The 23,963-nt window shown below is 32.4% G+C and overlaps 1 protein-coding gene across 1 annotated transcript in view; it reads left to right on the top strand.

Moving 5' to 3' along the window:
• LOC123263495 (protein artichoke-like) overlaps positions 1–19,593 on the top strand; it is a 36,851-nt gene extending 17,258 nt beyond the window's left edge. Inside the window, exons 3-6 of the mRNA XM_044726304.1 lie at positions 12,937–13,160; positions 13,217–16,294; positions 16,925–17,268; positions 18,504–19,593. Coding sequence (XP_044582239.1) covers positions 12,947–13,160; positions 13,217–16,294; positions 16,925–17,268; positions 18,504–19,049 — 4,182 coding nt within the window. The 5' untranslated portion in view covers positions 12,937–12,946 and the 3' untranslated portion in view covers positions 19,050–19,593. The remainder of the gene's footprint in view (positions 1–12,936; positions 13,161–13,216; positions 16,295–16,924; positions 17,269–18,503) is intronic.
• The last annotated feature ends 4,370 nt before the right edge of the window (positions 19,594–23,963 follow it).

The following is a 23,963-nucleotide window of genomic DNA, read 5'->3' as shown; positions in this document are numbered from 1 at the left end:
AGGTGAATATCTCGAAATTTGGTTGTGGTTTGAGTAAAAAGTCAATTTCTTAATTACCAGTAATTAGAAATTGTAATTAGGTTGTGATTTTGTTGTAAGGTACCTAGGGGACACTTTTCTAAAAAAAGTTTTTTAAGAACCAAGTCAATCGGTCGATTAGTTTCCGAGTTATAGTCATTTTAAAATTCACTGCACAACCCAAAGCGCGGCAATAAATAATTAAATTGCGATTTATGGGGTAAATATCATTAATATGAAACTTTTTTTATAGGAAATTTAATCCTCCAACCATTATCCCAAAATTTAGATTTAAAATTTAAAAAAAGCACACCCCAAACCGGGGTAGCAAAAAATAGTAAATTATAAGTTAAACGTCTGCGATATTTACTGTCAGGTTTATAAATTATATTTTCTATAATAAAAACATTAAAAAAGGCAGCTATAAATAAAGAGGAGGCTTTTCCCTTTTATTTTTGACATTTATGAGCGAGTGAGTGAGTGAGTTTTAAGCATCACAAATAACTTTTGGTGGTTCCCTGAAAAAGGTTTCTATGAATATCTCTGAATAAGATGAGGATACTGTTCCGTGGAAGAAGTACCAGTAAATGAAGAAAGATTGAGATGGAGATGTAGTTAGCTCTCTCAGAGGGTCTATTCACTCCTCTTCGTTGGTGTAGAATCCATCGGCTTAGTAGTGTACTCGTCTCTTTATTTTTTATTATTATCTTTATTTCTATTTTGTTTCCCGTCAACTCGATCCAGGCAAGAGGTTACTGCACCGCGATACTCTTACGGGCGATAAACCTAAAGCCTGAGTCTAAAGGAATTCCCGAAAACACCAGCTGAATCCGAATAAAGCCAAAAAGGGTGAAGGAGCAACAAAGATAATAAACCGATTCCGGGCGAGTGTAATTGATTCTACTCACGCAAGCCTAACAATACTCGCATATACATCGGTGTTATTTAATTCAATTTCATAGAAATTTACGATTTCTTAGCCTCTTTGACGGTCTTGTTGAATATCTAAATTAACATTTTCAAAATTTTTACAATTTACCCTAGTTATAGTCGAATTTATCATTTTTACGCCACTTAATACTTCTTGATTTAAAGGAAAATAATTTTTTTGAGATTTTGTCCACGGAAATTCTTTCCTTAGTGTCTCAGAATTCCAAAAAAAATTTGGGAATTTAATCGCATGGGTTATCTGAAAGATAGAGGGGTAAAATGCCGAAAAACGTGGTTTTTTTTAAACCTAACAAAGAAAACTTTTTTCCTATAGTAAATTTTTAAATTAAAAAAATTTTCTTGTATTTTAGAGGTAATTTGTCAACTTTTTTTACTCTTAATGTTAAGCCGTATCTTTGATATTTTTGGTAAAAAAAAATCCTAAAAATGGTCATTTTAGAAAATAGAATTTTGGTGGTACAATTTTGAATTTAAATGAGTTGTATTGGGATTTTATATGATAAAAGAATCAAAATACATCATGATAGTCCTTGATTGGTACACCAAGAGCCATAAATTCAGCAAAATGACGAATTTACTTGTAGTTAATTATAACTGAAGAATTTATAATAATTTAAAAATAATGACTCTCTCTTTCTTTGATGTTAGGGAACTGAGTGCAATTAAACAAGTTAATTATAATTAAGGCCAAGTATTAAAGCTTAGAATGTGGGATGGTTGATGTCAACCATGTAGTAATTAATTAACTGTAAAAAATTAAATAGTTTTATAAAAAGTGTGCGTATATACTCTGTTTTAGCTGTGAGGTATCGAGCGGCAACCACATGGCGGTAATGAATCATGACTCAATGAGGAGTTATGAGTGGTGTATATATATGGCAATAGTTAAGAGTACAGTGGTCTGTTGTTAGAGGGATCTCGAGAAATTGCTCAGTCAGGAAAAATAAATGGGAAGGGCTTTGCCTTTGATCGAGAATAACGGAACGTTGAGTGGAGAGATAGAAAAAAAAGGAAAAAATAAACTGACTTTTTTTATGTGTCTGTGTTTCTATGTGCGATAAGGTAATTCCAAAGTTTGCAAAAAGTATATTGTGAGGCACTATAGTAGAATTAAAACGTTATTATTTGCTTTGTTTTGTTAATTAAGGCTTCTTTGTTTACTTCAAAGGCCCATACACCTTTGGCTTTTGTAAATTTACTTTGTCAGCCTTTTAAAATTAATTTTAATAATATTTGCTTGCAAAATATTACTCAGGACGTTAATTAGTACCCAAAAAGCAAAAAAAAAATTAGTTCCCCAAAACACCGCTAGGTGTCGCATTGGCGCTACTGCTCTCGCTTGCAGAGATAATTTTCCAGAATTTTTTATCTTTTTCAAAATTTTTTTTTGTTATCAATGTTTACACAAAATTAAGGTAGTTTTGATAAAATTTGAACCTAAAGCATAAAAATAACAATAAAAAAAAACCATTTTCACCTAATGCTCAAAGTTCGTAGCAATGAAGTTAAAAGTCCGTCGGTTGTTATGATAGCAGACTGGTGATATTCTGAGGGTGGTTTAATACCTTGCCACTCTGGTATCATGTATTATATTTAATCTATATACCGACACGTAGGAAAATATATATAGATATATATTTATATAGTTGGCCATTGGTGGGCTGTTATTTTATTATGTTGTATCATATCTAGGGTAAGTCGATATGTTACGGTCTGTTATCACTCGTGTAACGTTATAGCGCTTTGTGTTATAGCGATCGTGTCTTGTTCTCGTGACTACGTGTAATGACTCCATTACCCACGATTATCTATTTTTTATTTTTATTTAATCAGCCTTCAACTTTTTACAATACTATCACCGCTATTTTATTGATTTGCTCAATTTTACGGTATAATTATACCATTTTTTTTTAACCAAAATTTTTTTGCTTTATAAAAATTCATTTTTTTACCCCAAAAATGTTTCTAGTACCCCAAAGTTTCCTAAAAGTGAAAAAAAAAGTGTTAGTTACAAAAGTCACCGCTAGGTGGCGAATTGGCGATGTTCCTTCTCGCTTGCAGAAATTTATTTCCTTTGTTTTTAGTCGTTGGGACGTAAATTTTTGGATTTAGGTTCTAGAACTCACCCAGAACGATAAAAAATAAATTTTAAACAAGTCAAAGCTGCAGATACGCAGAAAATTACGAATTTAAATCATTTAAATTGGCTATAATTTTTTTAGTGTCAAGAAATTAAAATTAACGGGGAAATAAATGTGAAAAATGCTTGACCTAAATAACGAATAAATAAATCAATGTTTAATTAACTGTTAATTACAAAATAATTGACATAGACGAAAAGCTATACGTAGTTTTGGTCGCTTTTATTTTTTTTTTGTATCAAACAAAAATAAAAACATAAATATATATATATTGGTGTACGGTAAAATTGAATACTCTGTTTATTCCCGTGAGTCGCAATTACCGGATGTTCCAATTTCCATATTCGAGCCATACGCAAACGTATTCACGTGAATTTTATTATTTAATGCACTGAACAAGTGTTGGGTTGGGGATAAGCGATAAAAAATCGGTGAATTTTAAATTCTGCTCTTAAAAGAGTTTATATATATATAACAGTCAAACGGTTGCTCTGTTTTAAATGTTAATCCACTAATAAAAGCTATTTACCTGATTAAGCATTTTGTTTGTTAATTTTTTCATAAAAAGTACCCCAAACTTTATAAAAACTCTCTAGAGTTAAAAACGAAGGAATTATATTTCTGCAAGCGAAAAGAAACAGCGCCATTTCGTCACCTAACGGTGACTTTTAGAACTAACTTCTTCTTTCCTTCTTAAAGACCTAGAAAGCTTCTTAATTAGTTTCCAAAGTCCAAATTTGAGTTTTCTATTATAAAGCCTGGAAAATCATTTCTATAAGCGAGAGGGAACAGCGCTATTCGGCCACCTGGCGGTGACTTTTCGAACTAACCGCTTTTTTTTTCATTCTTAAAAACTTAGCAAGCTTCTTAATTAATTTTTGAAGGCCTAATTTGAGTTTTCTATTATAAATCCTGGAAATTTAGTTCTACAAGCGAGAGAGAACAGCGCCACTTGGCCACCTAGTGGCACCTTTTTGAACTAACACTTTTTTTCTATTTTTTTGGTATTTTTTAGTATTCTGAAGCATAATTCACAGAAAATAAAAAAAATGCCTACAACAATTGTCTAGGCGACAGATTAATTGAAATAATTGCCCTCATGCAAACAATAGATCCAATAAATGAATAAACGGATAGCAAATGAATAGGCTTAATGGCGGATAGTTAGATAGATAGATGATAAAATTCGCTTTGATATTGCCACTCATTGTCACCCACAAGTACTGGGTGACAAACGTTTATTATGATCGTTCAACACTTGATATATCCCACCCATTTGATTCCCACACCGCTAAAAATTAACCAATACGGGTGGTATATTATATCACACAAATATTGTCGGTTTATTTGGACAAATCATCTGATACATGATTACCTTCAGTGTAATTACCATCGATGTTCGTCACTAATTATTCACTTCAATAAATTTTAATCACCTTCACGAATTAACATTTTTCACTATAATTATTATTATTATTATTTTAGTCATTAATAACCCAATAAAAGCCTATTATCGTCAAAATGCATATAATGAAAAATCTGACATTCAAAACTAATCCACTAAAATAACAGACATCCTGGGGTTGGGATAAAAAAAAATGGTAGCATGTCAATGTCAATACATCACCCAATTGACATATCACAATATTTTTGTGTTTGCACTTTTACAATATCCAATAATATGACTTTTAAAATGAATGTTAAATTTTTTGCAATTTTTCGACTTTATTTCAACATGTCACATATCAGCGATCCGTAAACCTAACGATCTGTGACTTGGCATAAAACATTACAGTTTCCGAATTTTTTCCACTAAAAACCAAGGATATATCGCAATTACCATTAACATTATTTCCATTTGTTTACGAATGTACATTTTAACCGTATCCAACTTTTTCCATTGTTTTTTTGGTTGCAAAACTTTCTGGCAGAAAAATTTATCGAGTGATAAAAAAAAGTGTTGAATTTTTTTTTTGCATAAAATCACACATATATGTGTATCAAGGTGTGTTATAATTATTAAGCCAGCTTTTAATGATATAGACAGTGGGATAAATGTAAAACGCCCGAGGACATCATTATACCTGGTGTAGTCTGGGAGTGATGCCACGATGCACAATTTCATTACCGCGGTTTAAATGGCGGGTGTGTATACATATATATATATATATATATATATATATATATATATATATATATATATATATATATATATATATATATATATATATATATGTGTGTTGTATTTTTCGAGGTATGTTGAGGCTGCAAACATACCAAAAAGTGGGGGTACTTTACGTACACTAGTATAAGTTCTGTTCTAGCATAATAGATTATCAGAGCGTAAAATCGATAGTTTGTGTGTCTAGGATAGTCAATAGGAGCTCTAGCACTGGGTTCAGGAGTAAAGCTACGTAGTTTTGTTAAATTTAGCAAAACCTAATGCGGGATGCTATGAAAGCAGATAATAAGAGCATTACCCACTAGATAATCGCATTAAAATAGTTTGGATAGTTTATTTTAGTGGGTGATACTTTTAGGGTTATAGGCGAAAGTTTGGTGGAAAAATCAAGAATTTATTGAATTCTTGACGGAAAAAACAATTGGATTAGTTTTCCTAAGGAAAAAAAAAATCAATTAACCAAAACACAATGGTACCTAATGTAATTAGTTAACAATGTTTTAAAGAAGCAGACGGTATTAAAGGAAGGAGCGGCCCATTGAGAAAATCTCCGTAGATTGAATTTACCTTCTGAGGGGTAAAACCTACAGACAAATTCAATAAACGTTCAATGTCTGGATCCGGCAGAAATTTAATTGCCTGAGTATCGAACTTATTTTAATACGGAAAAAAAAGTTTTTTTTATTTTATTTTTTGCACATCTTTTATTTACGTTTCCATTTATCATCCGGAACGGAGCTTGATCAAAGGATTTAGATTTTAAATATGATTTCCCTTGTCGCTTGTATATTTTCAAAATATGACCTAGTTTATCTTAAAGCTGTCGTTTTGCATACAAAACATATATATATACTATGTAAACTTACTGTTACTATTATCTTATTGAACGGAACAAATGGGTTTAATCAGAAAGAATATTGGAAATACGATAGAATTGGATTCCTTTGAGAGGCTCATGAATTTAAAGTTTATTCGGAGGATGAAAAAAAAATAAAATACTTACTGAAATATTAAACGTATGTAAATGTTAAAAGTTAAGAAAATGAGTTACAAGAAACTTTTTTTAACAATGGAATTAATTTATAGTTTGAAGAAATGATGATGTAAATTTTTAGTTTTTGATAAATATCAATGGCAAGTCGCCTGTAGTTTAATTCACAGTGTTTTTTCGCGCGTTAATAATCGATTATTACGTTCTGAAGACTCATTATTTTGACGGCTGACTAATTCACGATTGTCACATATTGTAGATTTTATATTGCGGTAAAAAAGTAATACTTCATGCGAAAAAAAATCTTTTTTTTTTTCATGATTTTTTTTTCACGGAAATAATTAAAGATACGACAAAATTATAAGAGTAAAAAAAGTTGACAAATTGCACCTAGAATACAAGAAAATTTTTTTATTTCAAAATTTTTCCATAGGAAAAAAGTTTTCTTTGTTAGGTATGAAAAAAATCACGTTTTTTGGATTTTAGTGCCCTCTAGCTTCTCAATGATCACTAAAATGATCTCACTAAAATTATCATTGTACTATTGACAGTCTGAGGTAAGATTTTAGGCGGAAAATCAGAAAAATTTTCTAGGGAAAAATAATTCTTCCGGGATGAAAAAAAAAATTTTTCAGAAAATTGGCTTTAAAAGGCGGATAAAAATTAATTACACCCTCGTACAATATCTAGTAGCCGTCTATGGTGACTTTAAATGCATTTGCCGGTAATTAATATTAGATATAAAATATAAAATACTTTATAGAATAACGAGTTTATCGATAAAACAATAGATTAGCTTACAAAGATTAATTACCGTGTATATTTATATCTATCAATTATGGTATATATGTATGTATATAAATAGACTGTCATTTGAGATACCGCTGTAATTAATATCTAATTAAATAACGACGATAAGCTGTGCTTAACACATATCAATGAATTTTTAATTAAACGTTTCTTTTTAAAAAATATTTATATTTTTGAGAACAAAGAAAAATATGAGTGCCTGGAAAAAAAACATATTAATGCATGAATAAATCTCTGTAGAATATTGTGAACGGTGGAAAACTGTACTTTGACGTCGCTACAAAGCATATGCATCATGTCGTGATGAGAATGCGATAAAATGCAACTGTACGAGTATATGTAAAAGTATAAAATCGATATTGAGTAGTTACCTTTTTTTGTTTTTCACAGCACAACGCCGGTTTATTTCGCTTCTGTTCTCCAGTATCGGATTTGTCAGCGTCATACACGCTTATTTTTTTTTTTTTTTCCGTCTTAACAGGTTTTCCTTTTAAAAATATTTTACAAAAAAAAAACTCTACCCGGGATTCGAACCCTCGACCTCCAGAAGGACATTTAAGAGATGCCTTTTTTAAAGGGCTGTAACTCGAAAGTTTATCGGCCGATTTTGGTTGGTCCAAGGAAAATTATATTAGTATTGATGCTACTGTAACATACTTTAACGGGTTCGAATTCGGCAGGGGGCAAGATGGTCAGCTAAAATAAATAAAATTGTGAATTATGGTGTCTATCTGAAATGAACCATCTAAAGCAATTAATTATTAAAAAAAAAAAAAAAAAGAAATGTAGCAGTAAAAATATTATTCCAAGCACATAGTAACCTTTGGGTAGAACACGTAATTTACTCATTTGGTCGTAGACTCACGTTTCCTTATCACCAAAGACTTACCACTACATCATCAACCGGCTTCACAGTATCAAACTTCTCCGGAGACTAATTTTCAAGATTAAAATCACTATCTCGAGCGTTCCTCTCTCACAGTTCTTAGATTTAACTTTCTCCACCCTCTTTAACCATTACTATTCCTTCCTTCCGAGGTTTTTTCTATAAAACAAAGAGACTCAAATAATGAATAAAAAAAACTAACATCCATAAAATTTATATTTATCTTATATAATCTTTATTTCTAGCTTTAGAGATTTCTCGCCTTGGATTTAGAAGAGGGTTTTTTTAGTAAAAAATCCACTCTATCTTCTCAATAATGTAAATACCCTCTATAAATATTTAACACTTAAATTTTGGTCGAGGATTTCGATTAATAAACCACTCTTTTGTCGAATAATATTCAAATAAAAGCACTCAGCTGAAACGACCAATTTTACTAAAATCGGGCTTTTAACTATGGAGTTGATTTTTGCGCCCTCTATTCATGGTATTAAAAAAATAAGCACACCTACTTCTAGGGCTTTAAATTTTCTACAAAAAACGTTTCTATGTCGAACTTCTAGATACAATAGTTTCCGAGATACAGGCCTTCAAAATCGGCCCTGAAGTTTCAAGGTCATTCGGGAGTCTATTTTTGGACCTTGATTTGTGGCCAAATGGCTTGAGATATCGAAAAAACATTTCAGTACTTTTCGATAGGCAATAAAATTTCCTATAAAAAGAGGCTATTGTCTGCAGTATCGCGTCATTTGGTACAAAGTTATGGAGGTTTAAAATCAGACCTCTGAAATTGCGGAAATTTGAGGAATTAAAATAGGGTTTTTTGGGGGGAAAAGTTAAGTTAGTTAATTTTTTTATGAGGTATAAAGGTGAAATAATACCTGAAAAAATGAATATTAGTGGTGTAATAAATGAAATTTTTGTTATTTGCATGAATTTAACATGAATGTATTTATTAATAATGAGAATGTTATAAATTAAAAGTAAATTTTTGATCACCTCGAGTTACCACTCGTAAATTTAACAAGGGATGAATCGGTATGACAATCCCATGTGAAGGTATTAAAGTGAACCACTTGTTCAAATATAAAGAGATTATTTGAACGAGGACATCTAGATAAGTCTCTCTCTCTCTCTCTCTCTATATATATATATATATATATATAGTCATTCATATATATGAATAATATGAAGCTGGAAGTATTGTTAAAATAGAAGTGGGGTGTACAACAGTGAAAACCCGGGAAATAAAATGAGATGGTGAATATCACGTATACGTACACGGTAAAATGTAAATGCTATTGAAATAGAAACAGTGGTAGAATGATAAAAAAAACTGGAGGGATAAAAAAAAACTTAAATTGAGGCAAGAAAAATAGAGATAAAATACAATGGAATGGAATAGATGAAGATTGTGTTTTTTAATAGCAAAAAAGAAAGATATTTATTTAGAAGACTTTTTTTGCGCGGCTTGGAGAAGGTGGGGGGTGTCACAGTACATCGCGATAACAATATTGTTAATTAAAACATTATGCTCTTAAGAATATTCGGGGATTGTTTTCGTAAATTGAAAATTGAAATAGTTTTTGTTTTTTTAGGAAACAAATAATAAAGATTTGTGAACATATTGTAGGAAACTCTCGGAATATTCATCTGGCATCCTAGATAATGAAATTTATACTCCGAACATTTATTCCGCTCGTCAGTTTACGAATTCATAGACTGGCTTATGAAATATGAATATATACTGACGCTCAATCTGAATCTGAATTCGAATTTTATTTGGAGTTCTGATAATCCAATGTTTTCCGTGCTCTCAAATATTCTCCATACGGTTTTTGCATGTTAGCAAGATAAATTTATGTTGCAAACAGCCTGCAATTAGAGTTTTCATACATTTAAATTCTGAAATAAACATCCTGAGTGTCTAACAGACGTCGTATGTTATTCTAACAAGGCGTAAAAGCCAAAAAATTGAAATTTTTATTTTTGACTCTAATAATTATATTGAAAAAAATTTTTTTTTGAAAATATTTTTGCTAAAATTTCAAGCTCTAAATCTCAAAAATACACTAAAAATTTTCCCAAATTTATTTGATACGTTACCTTGACGATAAACGGCGCTGAAGGACTAAAAACGTGGTTCTTTTCATACCTAACAAAGAAAACTTATTTCCTATGTAAAATTTTTAAATTAAAAAAATTTTTTCGCATTTTAGAGGATATTTGTCAACTTTTTTTACTCTTATAATTTTATCCTATCTCCAACCAATATCGAGAAAAAAAATTTTAAAAATGACCCTCAAGGGAAATGAAACTTTTTTGTGCATATATTTGCTTGACAATAGTAATTATTTGAATTTCATACCAGTGAAGCACATGATCTGTGATTAGCAACTAAACATAGAGAGTATATAGCAGACAATATGACAAAGTTCTCAATTATGAGATACTATTTGTGAGTTGGGATTGTTGACTTTATATATGCAAGTGGATGGTGTGTACTTTGACTGTCATATAGCGATGTATATTTGATTACTGTACTGAGTTTAATTTGACTTGTGGTTCTTGCCGAAATGTACTAGATTCAGTATGTGTATAAGTGTGTATGCGGGGTGGAGTTTGCTTCAGCGAAATATATATGGATATAAGGAGGGTATGTAAATGTATATGTTGATGAAGAAGATAGTATACATAAAATAGAATAGAATATAAAGGGAATATGGATGTAGATGAGAATGAAGATGAGGATGAGCATGGAGTTGATTTATCATGAAAATACAACTTGAATTTGAAACGCATTTCAGATCAATGGGTTTCATCATTCCGATTCCGGATTCATATGAAATATTCAGTAGGTCAATACCAAGATTAATCTATTGTAAAATATTTTTGTGGAAAGACATTAGAATTTATGTTGATTCCAATGATCTGACTTTCAATGATTATCCGACCAAAATAGCCCAATTTGGTTGTAATGGCCCCGGACAATTACAACCACGCAAATTCAACCGCTAGATGTTTCGTCAGATTTAAACGTTACATTAGACCCTCCCTTCGCCCTCCCCCCTTTCAGTCCCTAAGTACCGAGATTACCGTGTATTATTCAGACCGGACACATTTTAAGTCAAGTTGGTTTCATCTGTAGAAAAGCGCTGCATTCTAAAGTGTTTTCACTCTGTTTAAACTTCTTCCATTATCATTACTGACGTTATTATTCACTAAGTAGCCTTTACAACTGACCATTAAGCTCCCCTCGGTTGTAGACGTATTAAAAGCTCTTGGTCAGAGGATTCTAAACTTTCAATTTTTTTTCCGCAACCCACAAACTAACGTAATTATTACAAAAATTTTGCATAAAAATTGACTTTAAACTTTTGACCTGATTTTTGCGCCCCCTATTTATGGTATTAAAAAAATGACTACACCTACTTATAGACCGTTAAATTCCCTACAAAAAATGTCTGTATATCGTACATCTAGCTCCAATAGTTTCCGAGCTACAGGCCCTTAAAATCGGGCCTGAATTTTCAAGGTCATTCGGAAGCCCATTTTTGGCCCTCGTTTTTTAGCGAAATGGTTAGAGATATCGAAAAAACATTTCAGTACTTTTTTGTAGGCTATGAAATTTCCGATAAGGTGAGGTGATTGCCTACAATGTGGCGGCGATAGTTCCGAAGCTATGGAGCATAGAAATCAGACCTTGGAAATCGGGAGTTAAAAAAGGGCTTTTTTTCGAAAATTTATGTTAAAAGTGTTCAAAGGGTTGTAAATTTAAAAATTCTATTGGTCGATGTTGACACTTAACCTTTTATCATAAGTTTTATTTTGAAAAAGCATACTGAAAGTTTTTCAGTGAGTTATTTATTCTAGCCGATCTGGGCTAACAAACTTAGTTTTTTTCTCTTTCGATTCAGCTGCCTCAAAGTTGCTCTATTTATTTTTATATATATATTCCGTTCCGATATTTATATTTATATTCGTATTGAGTACTTGACGCGAAGTATGTGATAAAAATGTCGAATAGACAACTCTCTGATATGTAAGATATATATATTTTTTTTTACATTGATTTCTTTGAAGCGTGACTTTAGATAAAACTACGACAGACATTATAGTGAAAAACGCTCCCGGGCAAATGCAAAATCTAGATTCTCATTGCATCACAAAATGTCTCACCAGTAAATCCGTTTGATAAATTTCGATTTTCCGACACCAAACCCATTCCCAGGGCTTAGTTTCACTTGTCTCTCATCACTCAATTCTCTAGAGCCACCCACGCCTTTATTTTTTCGCTTAACCGCCGAAATCACAAAAACTTACTTCTGATTTTTCTAAATTTTTTTTCCAAGAAAATATTAAAGATAGGAAAAAATTATAAAAGTAAAAAAAGTTGATAAATTATCCCTAAAATACAAAAAAATTTTTTAATTCTTAAAATTTCCGATAGGAAAAAAGTTTTCTTTGTTAGGTATGAAAAAAACCCTGTTTTTGGCGTTTTAACGTCATTTTTCTTCGAGATACCAACTAGCTACCCCTTGGAATATTTTTTTTCAGTATCCTGAGGCTTTAATCCAAGTATTCTACAAAAAAAATTTCTTAAAAAAAATTTTTAATCCTAAAAAAATCCACAGTTTCTCCCAATAAATTCAATTTTCTTTATAATTCTGGTGTTTGTCTTTCAAAATCGACATTTTCAAAACAATAAAACCATTTCTATAAGTATCCCGGTCATGCACAGTACTTTTTTTTCCACCCGAGAATTCAATTCACCGTCAGTATGCGCATTTGTTCCACTGAATATATAAACAGATAATATCTATATTCTCAGGTCGTACAAACAACAGGAGTATAACCCAAACAATGCATCTCACAAGCTATTATATTTCTGTTTATTTCCACCCCGCACAATAATAATAATAATAACCATACTCACCCCCGTTTCATCTGCTTCCAGAAATTCAGTGATGGCTGAACTATCAACGTGTTCCAACTTCCTCAAGACACTACTAATACTTCTGGCACTGGTCCCAACAATTCTCTGCCAAACAGCCGAGTGTCCACCAAGTGAGCAAATTCCAGGATGTCCTTGTTACAACTTCGAGGATGGCCTTTTCCTGGAGTGCGCTGGCGCCAACGAAGAGACCCTAAGGAAAACAATGCAGACCGTATTGGACGCAGGTAAGTCTCCTCAATCCTCCAACACCAAGATATTCTGCTAACCTTACCTCTTGCAGGACCAACTGTGGTCCAATCACTGAGCATCTACGAGCTGGACAAGACCATAACAGAGCTGCGATTGAGGTCCTTCCCACCTTCGCAGATCCGACATCTCCAGATCTCTCACTCATACGTCAACGACATAGCAGAAGAAGCATTCTTACCTATCAAGGACAGCTTGGAATCTCTAGCTTTAGTATCCAGCCGCCTGGACCAGGTCCCCCAGAAGTCTCTAGCAGAGCTCCACAAATTAATGGCCCTAGATCTTGAAAGCAACCTGATCCAGGATTTACCCTCCTACTGCTTCTGGGGCTTGAAGCTGCTGAAGCTTTCCCTGAAAGGCAACGCCATCTCCAAGATATCAGAGCACAGTTTCGCGGGTCTAGAAGCCACTATGACTGACCTGGACCTATCAGAAAACAAGCTGAAGCTCTTTCCAATAGCAGCGCTAAGACGCCTGGAGAACTTGGCATCATTGCGGCTGGCCTGGAACGAGATTTCCCAGCTGCCTAATGACGGATACTCCAGAATTTTCAGCTTGCTGATCATGGACCTGAGCTCCAACAACTTCGACGAGCTAGGTCCTGATTGCTTCTCTGCCTTTCCGTTCCTCCACACTCTGTCCTTGTACTACAACTCCATCGAAACCGTCCACAAGGATGCCTTCATCTCGCTAAAAGAATTAGAATCTTTAGACCTGAGCCACAATAAGATCGTCTTCCTGGATACCGGAAGCTTCCAATCAAATCCTAGACTCCGGAACATAGAACTAAGCCACAACCACATCCACTACATCAGTGGTGTCTTCTCCAAGCTTGCTGAGCTCCATGAGCTCTATTTAGCAGAAAACAACATCCTGGAGCTGCCAGCTGACTCTTTTCTTGGCAGCAACAACCTGGCAGTGATCTACCTGCAACAAAACGCTATTCGTAGAATTGATTCCAGGGGTCTATCAGGGTTAGGTCAACTCTCCCAGCTTCATTTGTCCAACAACTTCATCGAAAGCATCCCGACTGACTTTTTCAGCTTCTGCAGCAACCTCACAGCAGTTTCTCTTGATGGAAACCGGATCTCTGATCTCAAACCTGGAACCTTTGGACCCATCAGCCAGCTCAGGGAGCTCCGGCTCCAAGAGAACAGAATCAGCCAGATCAAAAAAGGGGTCTTTACCCCCCTAAATGACCTCCTGGAGCTGCATCTCCAGAGCAATTCCATTTCTGGCATAGAACCTGGCGCTCTGAAGACCCTGAACTCCCTCCAGCACATCAACCTTCAAGGGAACCAGCTTACGTCACTAGGAGACGTGTTCCAACTGTCTTCTGGAGCAGAAACCGGCTCCTTGGTGTCCATCCAGCTGGACAGCAACGGACTTGCTGTCCTGCATAATGATTCCTTGAGAGGCCAAGCGTCGGTGAGGATCATGTGGCTGGGCCACAACAAACTCACTCATCTCCAGGCTGCGTTATTCAGAGACCTGCTTTTGGTAGAGCGGCTATACTTGACCAACAATTCAATTGCTTCCATTGAAGACTCGGCGTTTAAACCTATGCAAGCTTTGAAGTTTATTGAGCTTAGCATGAACCAATTGCAGCACATCACTGCCCAAACCTTCGCTGAGCTCCATGAGTTGGAAGAATTGTACTTACAGGACAACGGAGTTAGGTCAATAGATCCTTATGCGTTGACCACATTGAAGAAGCTCAGGATCTTGGATCTTGCTAATAACCAATTAACCAGACTGCATGCCACCATGTTCCTCCAAGGACTGCCCATCAGGATCATCAACCTGAGGAACTGCTCGATTGTCGAAATTGAAAACGAAAGCTTTGCTGATCTTCATCAGATCACTGAGCTTAATTTAGATCAGAATTTTCTGACTGCTGAAGCATTGTCACAATTAGAGATTCCAAGTTTGAAGAGCTTGACTGCTTCAGGAAACAATTTTACTTACCTGAACGAAAAGAACTTCAGAGGTCTGCCGAATCTTCAGGAATTGGTGATCAGCGAAGTCCAACTGGTTCATGCTGATGAAGTAACCTTTAAATGGAACCAGAATTTGACTAGGTTGCAGCTGGACCACAATTCTCTCCGAAGTTTGCCTACGGGGATATTCGAACCCTTTGGCCAGCTCAGGGAGCTCAGGATTGACTACAACAGGATCATAGAGGTTCCGTATTTGTCAATCAAGAGCTTGATCAACTTGGAGATACTGTCATTAGCAAACAATTGGATCGTCACGGTGGACATGGGAAGTCTGACCAGTATTGTCTACTTGAGAGAGATGGATCTCAGTGGGAATAAGATTGAGTCCTTATTTGGATTCGCTATGTCCAACTTGACCAGGCTGCTTGCTGTTGACTTGAGCAACAACCACTTGACTGCTCTGCCAGCTAACTTTTTTGTAAATTCACCCCTGCTAAGACGCGTTGATCTGTCGGAGAATCGGTTCCTCCAGGTTCCAGCAGTCGCGCTATCAGGCCAAAATCTTCCAGGATTGACCTGGCTGAACCTTACCAGGAATCCTTTGGTTAGGATCCATGAAATGCCAGCTGATGCGATCTATCCTCAGTTGCAAGAAGTTCATATCACTGGTACCAACCTGTCGATTGTCACTAGTCAGGATTTTGAAGGGTTTCCAGCGTTGTTGCACCTGTTCTTGGACAAGAATTGCATCATCAGAATATCACCAGGTGCCTTCCGGCCGCTTCCAAATCTCCTGACTCTTCATTTGGGCGCCAATAGCTTGGAACTACTGCCTAAAGAACGGCTTCAGGGTATGGAGTACCTTAGAATTCTTAATCTGACCAGGAATCGGTTGAAAGAACTTGAAGAATTCCCGGTGGATTTGAAAATGCTACAGATTTTAGACCTTTCTTATAATCACATTGGGGTAGTAGGCAAGGAGACTTTTAAGAACTTGGTTAATTTAATAGAACTTCATTTGTATGGAAATTGGATCAATGCTATCTCTAGTGAAGCTTTCAGGCCGTTAAAGAAGCTTAGGTTACTAGATTTGAGCAGGAATTACTTGGAGAATCTTCCGCTTAATGCATTCAGGCCTCTGGAGACACAAATTAGAAGTCTACGAGCTGAAGGTAAGAAATTGAAAAATTTTTGGTGGGAAATTTTGAAGTGAAAGTTAGAAGGTTATTTTTAGGGATTTTTTAACTTGGAAAATATTAGAGATAGGAAAAAGTTTTAAAAGTAAAAAAAGTTGACAAATTACCTCTAGAATACAAAAAAATTTTTTAAGTTTGAAAATTTTCCATAGGAAAAAAGTTTTCTTTGTTAGGTATGAAAAAAATCGTGTTTTTGGGGTTTTTACGCCATTTTTATGGTGGGTAGCGACTAGATAGCTCTTGGTAAATTTTTTTTTTAGATTCTTGAAGGTTAGAGCTAGAGATTTTGGTGAAAGTAATTTGAAAAAAAGTAGTAGTAATTTTTAAAATCATAATTTTAATCCGAAAATTCAAGTTTTTTGAGTATAATCAAGATAAAAATAGCGGTTAGCAATCAGGTTTGTTTTTCAAACAAACTATAAGCCGAGTATTGATCGGAAAAAGTTATACATCCAAGTCTTAAATCGAATTTTATCGTTTTCAATAGACATAAACTCACAATTTTATATTCGATGTGTCATAACTTTTATGTGACAATACTCATACAAACTTTTTCTGGTTATTTGAAATAAAAAAAAATTCCAATAGTAATGAAATCTGTTACAGAAAATCCATTGCATTGCGGCTGTGAATCGCAAGAACTTTGGGAATGGCTAAGAGACCACCAGAAACTAGTCGGAATCGATCACCGGAATGGTAACAACCAGCTGGGCAGTATCCCCAGCATGGAATCATCGCCTGGGTCACTTCGATGCGACCAGCCACCAGAGCTTCGTGGTCTAGTATTTCTTGACCTTGATCCTCGAGCCTTTTGTTCGTCCCCTCTCGTCATCAAGCTTGCTATTCAAGACATCCAGCCCTTCTCCGTCCTAGTTTCCTGGCAGAGTCGCAATCACTCCGGCCTACACGGGTACCAAGTTGCCTATCACACTATCGGCAATGTCAACGAGGTATTTAAAGTTTCTAACAATAGGCCTTACGCTCTTCTAACAATAGCTTCCCTCTTTTAACCAAGAACAATCACGCATTAACTTTTTATGAATAGTATATCTGTCATAAAACTAAGTTTATCAATTCAAGCCTATAAATTGTCATTTCTGGGTTAAGTCTCTTATAATTATTGATATTTACCCCATAAATCGCAATTTAATTGTTTTTTGCCGCGCTTTGGGTTGTGCTGTGAATTTTAAAATGACCATAACTCGGAAACTAATCGACCGATTGACTTGGTTCTTTAAAAACTTTTTTTTAGAAAAGTGTCCCCTAGGTATCTTACAAAAAATCACAACCTAATTACAATTTCTAATTACTGGTAATTAAAAAATTGACTTTTTACTCGAACCACAACCAAATTTGGAGACATTCACCTTACAATGCTCATTTTTTTGGTAAAAAAAAAAAAGTAACCGCGTTTAATATCTAAGTAACTACATAATAAATGAGTAAGTAGGAAAAATGAATAGAAAAAAAATGTAAAACAACAATAAGATGATAAAATGTACGTACTCTTGTATCTCTTGGATTTAAACTGATTTTTTATTAACGCTCGATTTCTTTTTTACATTTTTTTATCTTTCAAATTAATAGATTTTAATCGTATGTAAATAATTCAATAATAATTATGATGATTAATAATAATTATACTTACAATAATTATATTAATAATATTAAAGATAATTGTAAATATGTTGAATTAGATTGAGTGAGTCGATTGGTGACTGAGAGCAATAATAATTTTAAATTTTTAAAATAAAAATCAAAAATTAGTGTCGATTCTTGGCCATGATTAATGAAAATTAAAATTGTGTACCCCGTACTGTGAAATTTCAGCTCAAGTCACTTATTGTATTTATTAATTATTTAATTATTGTATTTATAGAAATGGACGTGATAAATAGAATTTAAATTATTAAATATTTTTTTTTTCAATTTTATCCTCGATCATTTTTTTCTCCAATATTAAGCCCATAAATCACAATTTAATTATTTATTGCCGCGCTTTGGGTTGTGCAATGATTTTTGTAATGACTATAATTCGTAAACTAATCGACCTATTGACTCAGTTCTTTAGACACTTTTCGAAGAAAAGTGTCCCTTAGGTCCTACGAAAAATGAGCCTAAAATTCCAACTCTAGTACTGGGCCCCATAACCTGTTGGCTAATAAATTTTTATTAATTTTTACAGGTACGAGGAAAGCTTCTAGACCCAAAAGCAAGGTCTGTCCAGCTGTCTAAGCTACTTCCAAACACCCAATACCTGATCTGTGTCCTTGGACTCGGAAATTGGATGACTCCTCTACCGGAAGACCTTGGAACTAACCAGAATTTCACGGATGATCTAATTAATTCGGGATCTAACCTAGCCCAGATGATGGTTAACTCTCCGATGAGCAAGTGCACTGAAGTTAGAACTCTAGATGCTCCGGATTCTATTATTGGGGACACTTCGTCGGAAAGAACTGGCATAGCCACCATTTTGACCAGGAGGTTAGGATTGATAGTTGGTAGCTGCATGGGGTTTGTGGTTTTTATTGTCCTGGTGTCGATTCTTGGATATATGAAGATGAAGAAACAGAGGGCGGCTATGAAGCGGGAACAGCCTCTGGCGCCAAATCCTCCGGAATACATGTCATATCGTCACTTTTCACTCCAGAGTGGGGATAGGCTGGACAATAATAATCCTTGTCCGAGTTTCATCTCCAGTATTGGTAATACCACGCTCAATACGTAGCATAAAGTTAATACTGATAGCAATTATTCAGCGGTTGTACGTGATATTGAAATGATTACTATCAAAGATTGCAATAGTATTTTTCGATAACTTTTTTGTTTTAGTAAGGTGAATGTCAAATTATTTATTGCCGCGCTTTGGGTTGTGCAGTGAATTTTAAAATGACTATAACTCGGAAACTAATCGACCGATTGACTTGGTTCTTTAAAAACTTTTTTTAGAAAAGTGTCCTCTAGGTATCTTACAACAAAATCACAACCTAATTACAATTTCTAATTACTGGTAATTAAAAAATTGAATTTTTACTCAAACCACAACCGAATTTGAAGACATTCACCTTACAACGCTCATTTTTTCGGTAAAAAAAAAGTAACCGCGTTTAATATCTAAGTAACTACATAATAAATGAGTAAGTAGGAAAAATGTATAGAAAAAAAATATAAAACAACGATAAGATGATAAAATGTACGTACTCTTGTATCTCTTGGATTTAAGACTGATTTTTTATTAACGCTCGATTTCTTTTTTACATTTTTTTATCTTTCAGATTAATAGATTTTAATCGTATGTAAATAATTCAATAATAATTATGATTATTAATAATAATAATACTTACAATAATTATATTAATAATATTAAGGATAATTGTAAATATGTTGAATTAGATTGAGTGAGTCAATTGGTGACTGAGAGCAATAATAATTTTAAATTTTTAAAATAAAAAATCAAAAATTTGTGTCGATTCCTGCCATGATTAATGAAAAATTAAAATTGTGTATCCCGAACTGTAAAATTTTAGCTCACGTCACTCATTGTATTTATTAATTATTAAATTATTGTATATATAGATATGGACGTAATAAATAGAATTTAAATTATTAAATATTCTTTTTTATTTATTTCAATTTTATCCTTGATAATTTTTTTTTAATAATAATAATAATAATAATAATAATAAAACCTACCTTAAAGTTTAAATCTATATTTTTCATAATTAAGAAATGACCTTGTATCTTGAGAAATATTGACATTTTTGAAGATATAAGCTCATCCTTACATTACACTCATCAAGACCTTTAATTTGAGTACCCACATCAATTTTTCATATATTTTATATATTTATATATATTATATATATATGTATATATGAAAAATATATCAAAAATGCATGTGGGTACTCAAATAAAAGCTCTTGATGAGTGTAACAACATGATGAGCTTATATCTTTAAAAATGTCAGTAATTAAGAAATGACCTTGTATCTTGAGAAATATTGACATTTTTAAAGATATAAACTCATCCTTACATTACACTCATCAAGACCTTTAAATTGAGTACCCACATCAATTTTTCATATATTTTATATATTTATATATATATATATATATATATATATATATATATATATATATATATATATATATATATATATATATATATATATATATATATATATATAAAATGCATGTGGGTACTCAAATGAAAGCTCTTGATGAGTGTAACATCGGGATGAGCTTATATCTTTAAAAATGTTAATATTTAAGCAAATACAGTGCAATTCAACAAATATATTTAACAAAATATTTAATATTTAATAAACCATAATTTTATTTATTTATAGTTCACTACGGCAGTCACGTAGTGACTGCAATGTTGCTAGTTTTTATTATTATTATTATTGTTATTATTAATGATATTAAATTTTTTTTGTTAATAACAATGATAATAATTTTTAAGGTAAGTAAAAAATTTTAATACGTAAAAAAAAGATAAATATAAATTTATCTGCAATAAAATTAGTATCTTGTTGAAATTTAATCAACCTTGGTTGGTATTTTAATATTATATAAATTCACTAACTCGGACTACCTGGAATTCGCCGGCGTTTAACGACACTGTAAACAGTAAATTCAAATAAATATTGGGGTTTAAAAAAAACTAGTAAATAAGGTTAAAAAATTTATTCACCCTCGGTGAGAACTGTAAGCTCTTAAATTCGATGTCAAACAACCCCCGGCTGAGGAAAGAGAAATGGAAAGAGCCATTCCTAAGACTTTGTATATAAAGTCAACTGGTATTACCCACGCTCATAATTTACGTAATTACCCGCGAGTTACTGGGTTATTTATTTTTTCTACTTTTTTTTATTTTTTTTTTTTAAGTAAACCCTCTCGTTAATCAAAGGAAATGATTCTGTAAATTTTCTTGTGACTTTTAGGGGCTTGACTGATAGAACTCTCGTAATTTCCTATTTCCGGGTCAAGAGTTGAAATAAAAATTTATTAGGACCTTTTTTATAGAGAATAAAATTTCCTATAAAAAAGGTTTCTTATAATTTTTTCATATCTCCAATATTTAGCCCATAAATTGCAATTTAATTATTTATTGCCGCGCTTTGGGTTGTGTAATGATTTTTGTAATGACTACAACTCGTAACTAATCGACCGATTGATTTGGTTCTTTCATAATTACCTTTTAAATAGTGTCTCCTAGATTCTTACAAAAAATCAGGGCCCATAACCTGTTTCTTAAAAAAATTAACAATTAACAGGATCAATTTATAAAAAAAAATTGGGGATCTGTAATAAAATCCTACCAAAACAAAATTTAAGGAGATCCAAGTACCCTCCTAGTGTAAAGAATGTCTATAAAAAAATAATACTTTTTTCTTAAAATTAATTAATAACATTTGTCGAGGAAATTTCCGATAAATTTACTTATTAAATAATTACTAACATTTAATTGACTAATAAAACAATATAGCACTCTGAATTACCGGTATAAACTTGACAACACAAAAAGAGTGTCCCTAACCTTAAAATTTATTTATGTTTACTGTCTAACTATTGAATTAATTCTTGAATTAATTCAATGAATTAATTCTTGAATTAATTCAATGAATTAATTCTTGAATTAATTCAATGAATTAATTCGTGAATTAATTCAATGAATTAAGACGAATTAATTCAATGAATTAAGACGAATTAATTCTTGCATTAATTCTTGAATTAATTCAATGAATTAGAGCGAATTAATTCTTGAATTAATTCAATGAATTAAGACGAATTAATTCTTGAATTAATTCAATGAATTAATTCTTGAATTAATTCTTTAATTAATTCAATGAATTAAGACGATTTAATTCTTGAATTAAATCTTGAAATAATTCAATGAATAAATTTTTGAATCAATTCAATGAATTAATCCTTGAATTAATTCAATAAAAATAAAATTTTTTTAAAATCGTTAATTGCATTAAATTCTTAACCATACACACGGCTGGTGGAATCTCCATTTCACATGTTAAAATTACAATTTTAAACCTAATTATTTAATTAAATATCCCGGAAACCTGATTTTTAATTTTTTTGTCAATTATTAAGCTACATAGATTGAATTTACAAATTTTCAGGAAGTTTTAAAAATTTTACAAATCAGGGCCCATAACCTGTTTTTATAAAAAAAATTAACAATTAACAAGAACTTATAAAAAAAAAAAATCGGGGATTTGTAATAAAATCCTAAAAAAGTAAAGTTAAATCGCTTTTTAGAGTAGCTGGCTTTAACTGAAATCAAAACTTTAAAAGTTTCTTACCCGGCCTAAGTTTTTAACCTTTAGCTTAAATTTATCTCTGATACTTTAAGATCTTATACCTTAACTTACATATTATTTTATCTTTCTCAGTGTCATTTTATCTTCCAAGACACTATATAACTATACCTATTTTATATTCTCACGGTCTATTATTGATGTTTCCAATTGAACACACTTGCGAAATTTCTCCTTCACTTAAATCCATTACCATTTTATTAAACTTATTCCAATAAAAAAATCATACGTTATATAACTCACAGAGAAACTGATATAATATTTCAATATTTTTTTTATCAACTTCTACTTTTTCCCTTCTTCTTAATTCAACTTGTTAAATTCATATTATTATTTATCATTCAATAAATTTCGGGATTTATTAATTATATTTATTATTACCGCTAAATTATTGAAGATACAAATTTTTATTCTCTATAAAAAAGGTATTTATTAATTTTTTCATAAATAAATTATTTACGAAATTTTTTTAGCCTACAGGTTATGGGGTCCAGTACCAGGGTTGGAATTTTTGGCCCATTTTTTGCAAGGACCTAGGGGACACTTTTTAAAGAAAAGTTTTTAAAGAACTAAATCAATCGGTCAATTAGTTCCGGAATTATAGTCATTTTAAAAATCATTACACAACCCAAAGCGCGGCAATAAATAATTAAATTGCGATTTATGGATTAAATATCAATAATATAAGAAAAATTACAAGACTTATTTGATAGAAAATTTAATTCTCAATAAAAAAGGTCCTTATCAATTTTTTCATATCTCAATTATTTACGGAGATATAGCCATTGCAAAAAAAAAGACAAAACCCAAAGCGCGGAAGGATAATTAAAAAGTGTCTTTTTTAATAAATTATCATAAAAATACCTCGTATCTTGCATAATACATGCTTTCTATAATAATAACTAATAACGCTAATAATAACAGTGGACTCTTAAGTTAATTAAATTAAAACTCAAAATGGACATCATAATATATGTATACGAATTCGTATCTGGCAAATGTACACATTTAATGAATAATTTCGCAAGCAGCGCACACTAGTTAACAATGCGATTGAGTTTGAAAGTTACGCGCATGGGATTACTTTATCCGGATGTTTGTGAGCACACAATGGCCTTCTATTTCTCCCCCAACCGCCTACTGAAAGTGCATTAATGTATGACGAGCTAAAAGGAAGGAGAAACAGAACCAGAATGAGGATTAGGGGGATAGTATCACTTTAAATTCAATTTGTAAATAGTTATCGCTCAACAAACCAGCCCAAATTTCGGTGCATGTCATGTCGGGAATCCACTCTACATCCTT

Source organism: Cotesia glomerata, linkage group LG4, assembly GCF_020080835.1.
Source record: "Cotesia glomerata isolate CgM1 linkage group LG4, MPM_Cglom_v2.3, whole genome shotgun sequence".
Lineage (NCBI taxonomy): Eukaryota > Metazoa > Arthropoda > Insecta > Hymenoptera > Braconidae > Cotesia > Cotesia glomerata.
This window is presented reverse-complemented; position numbering and strand designations above follow the sequence as displayed.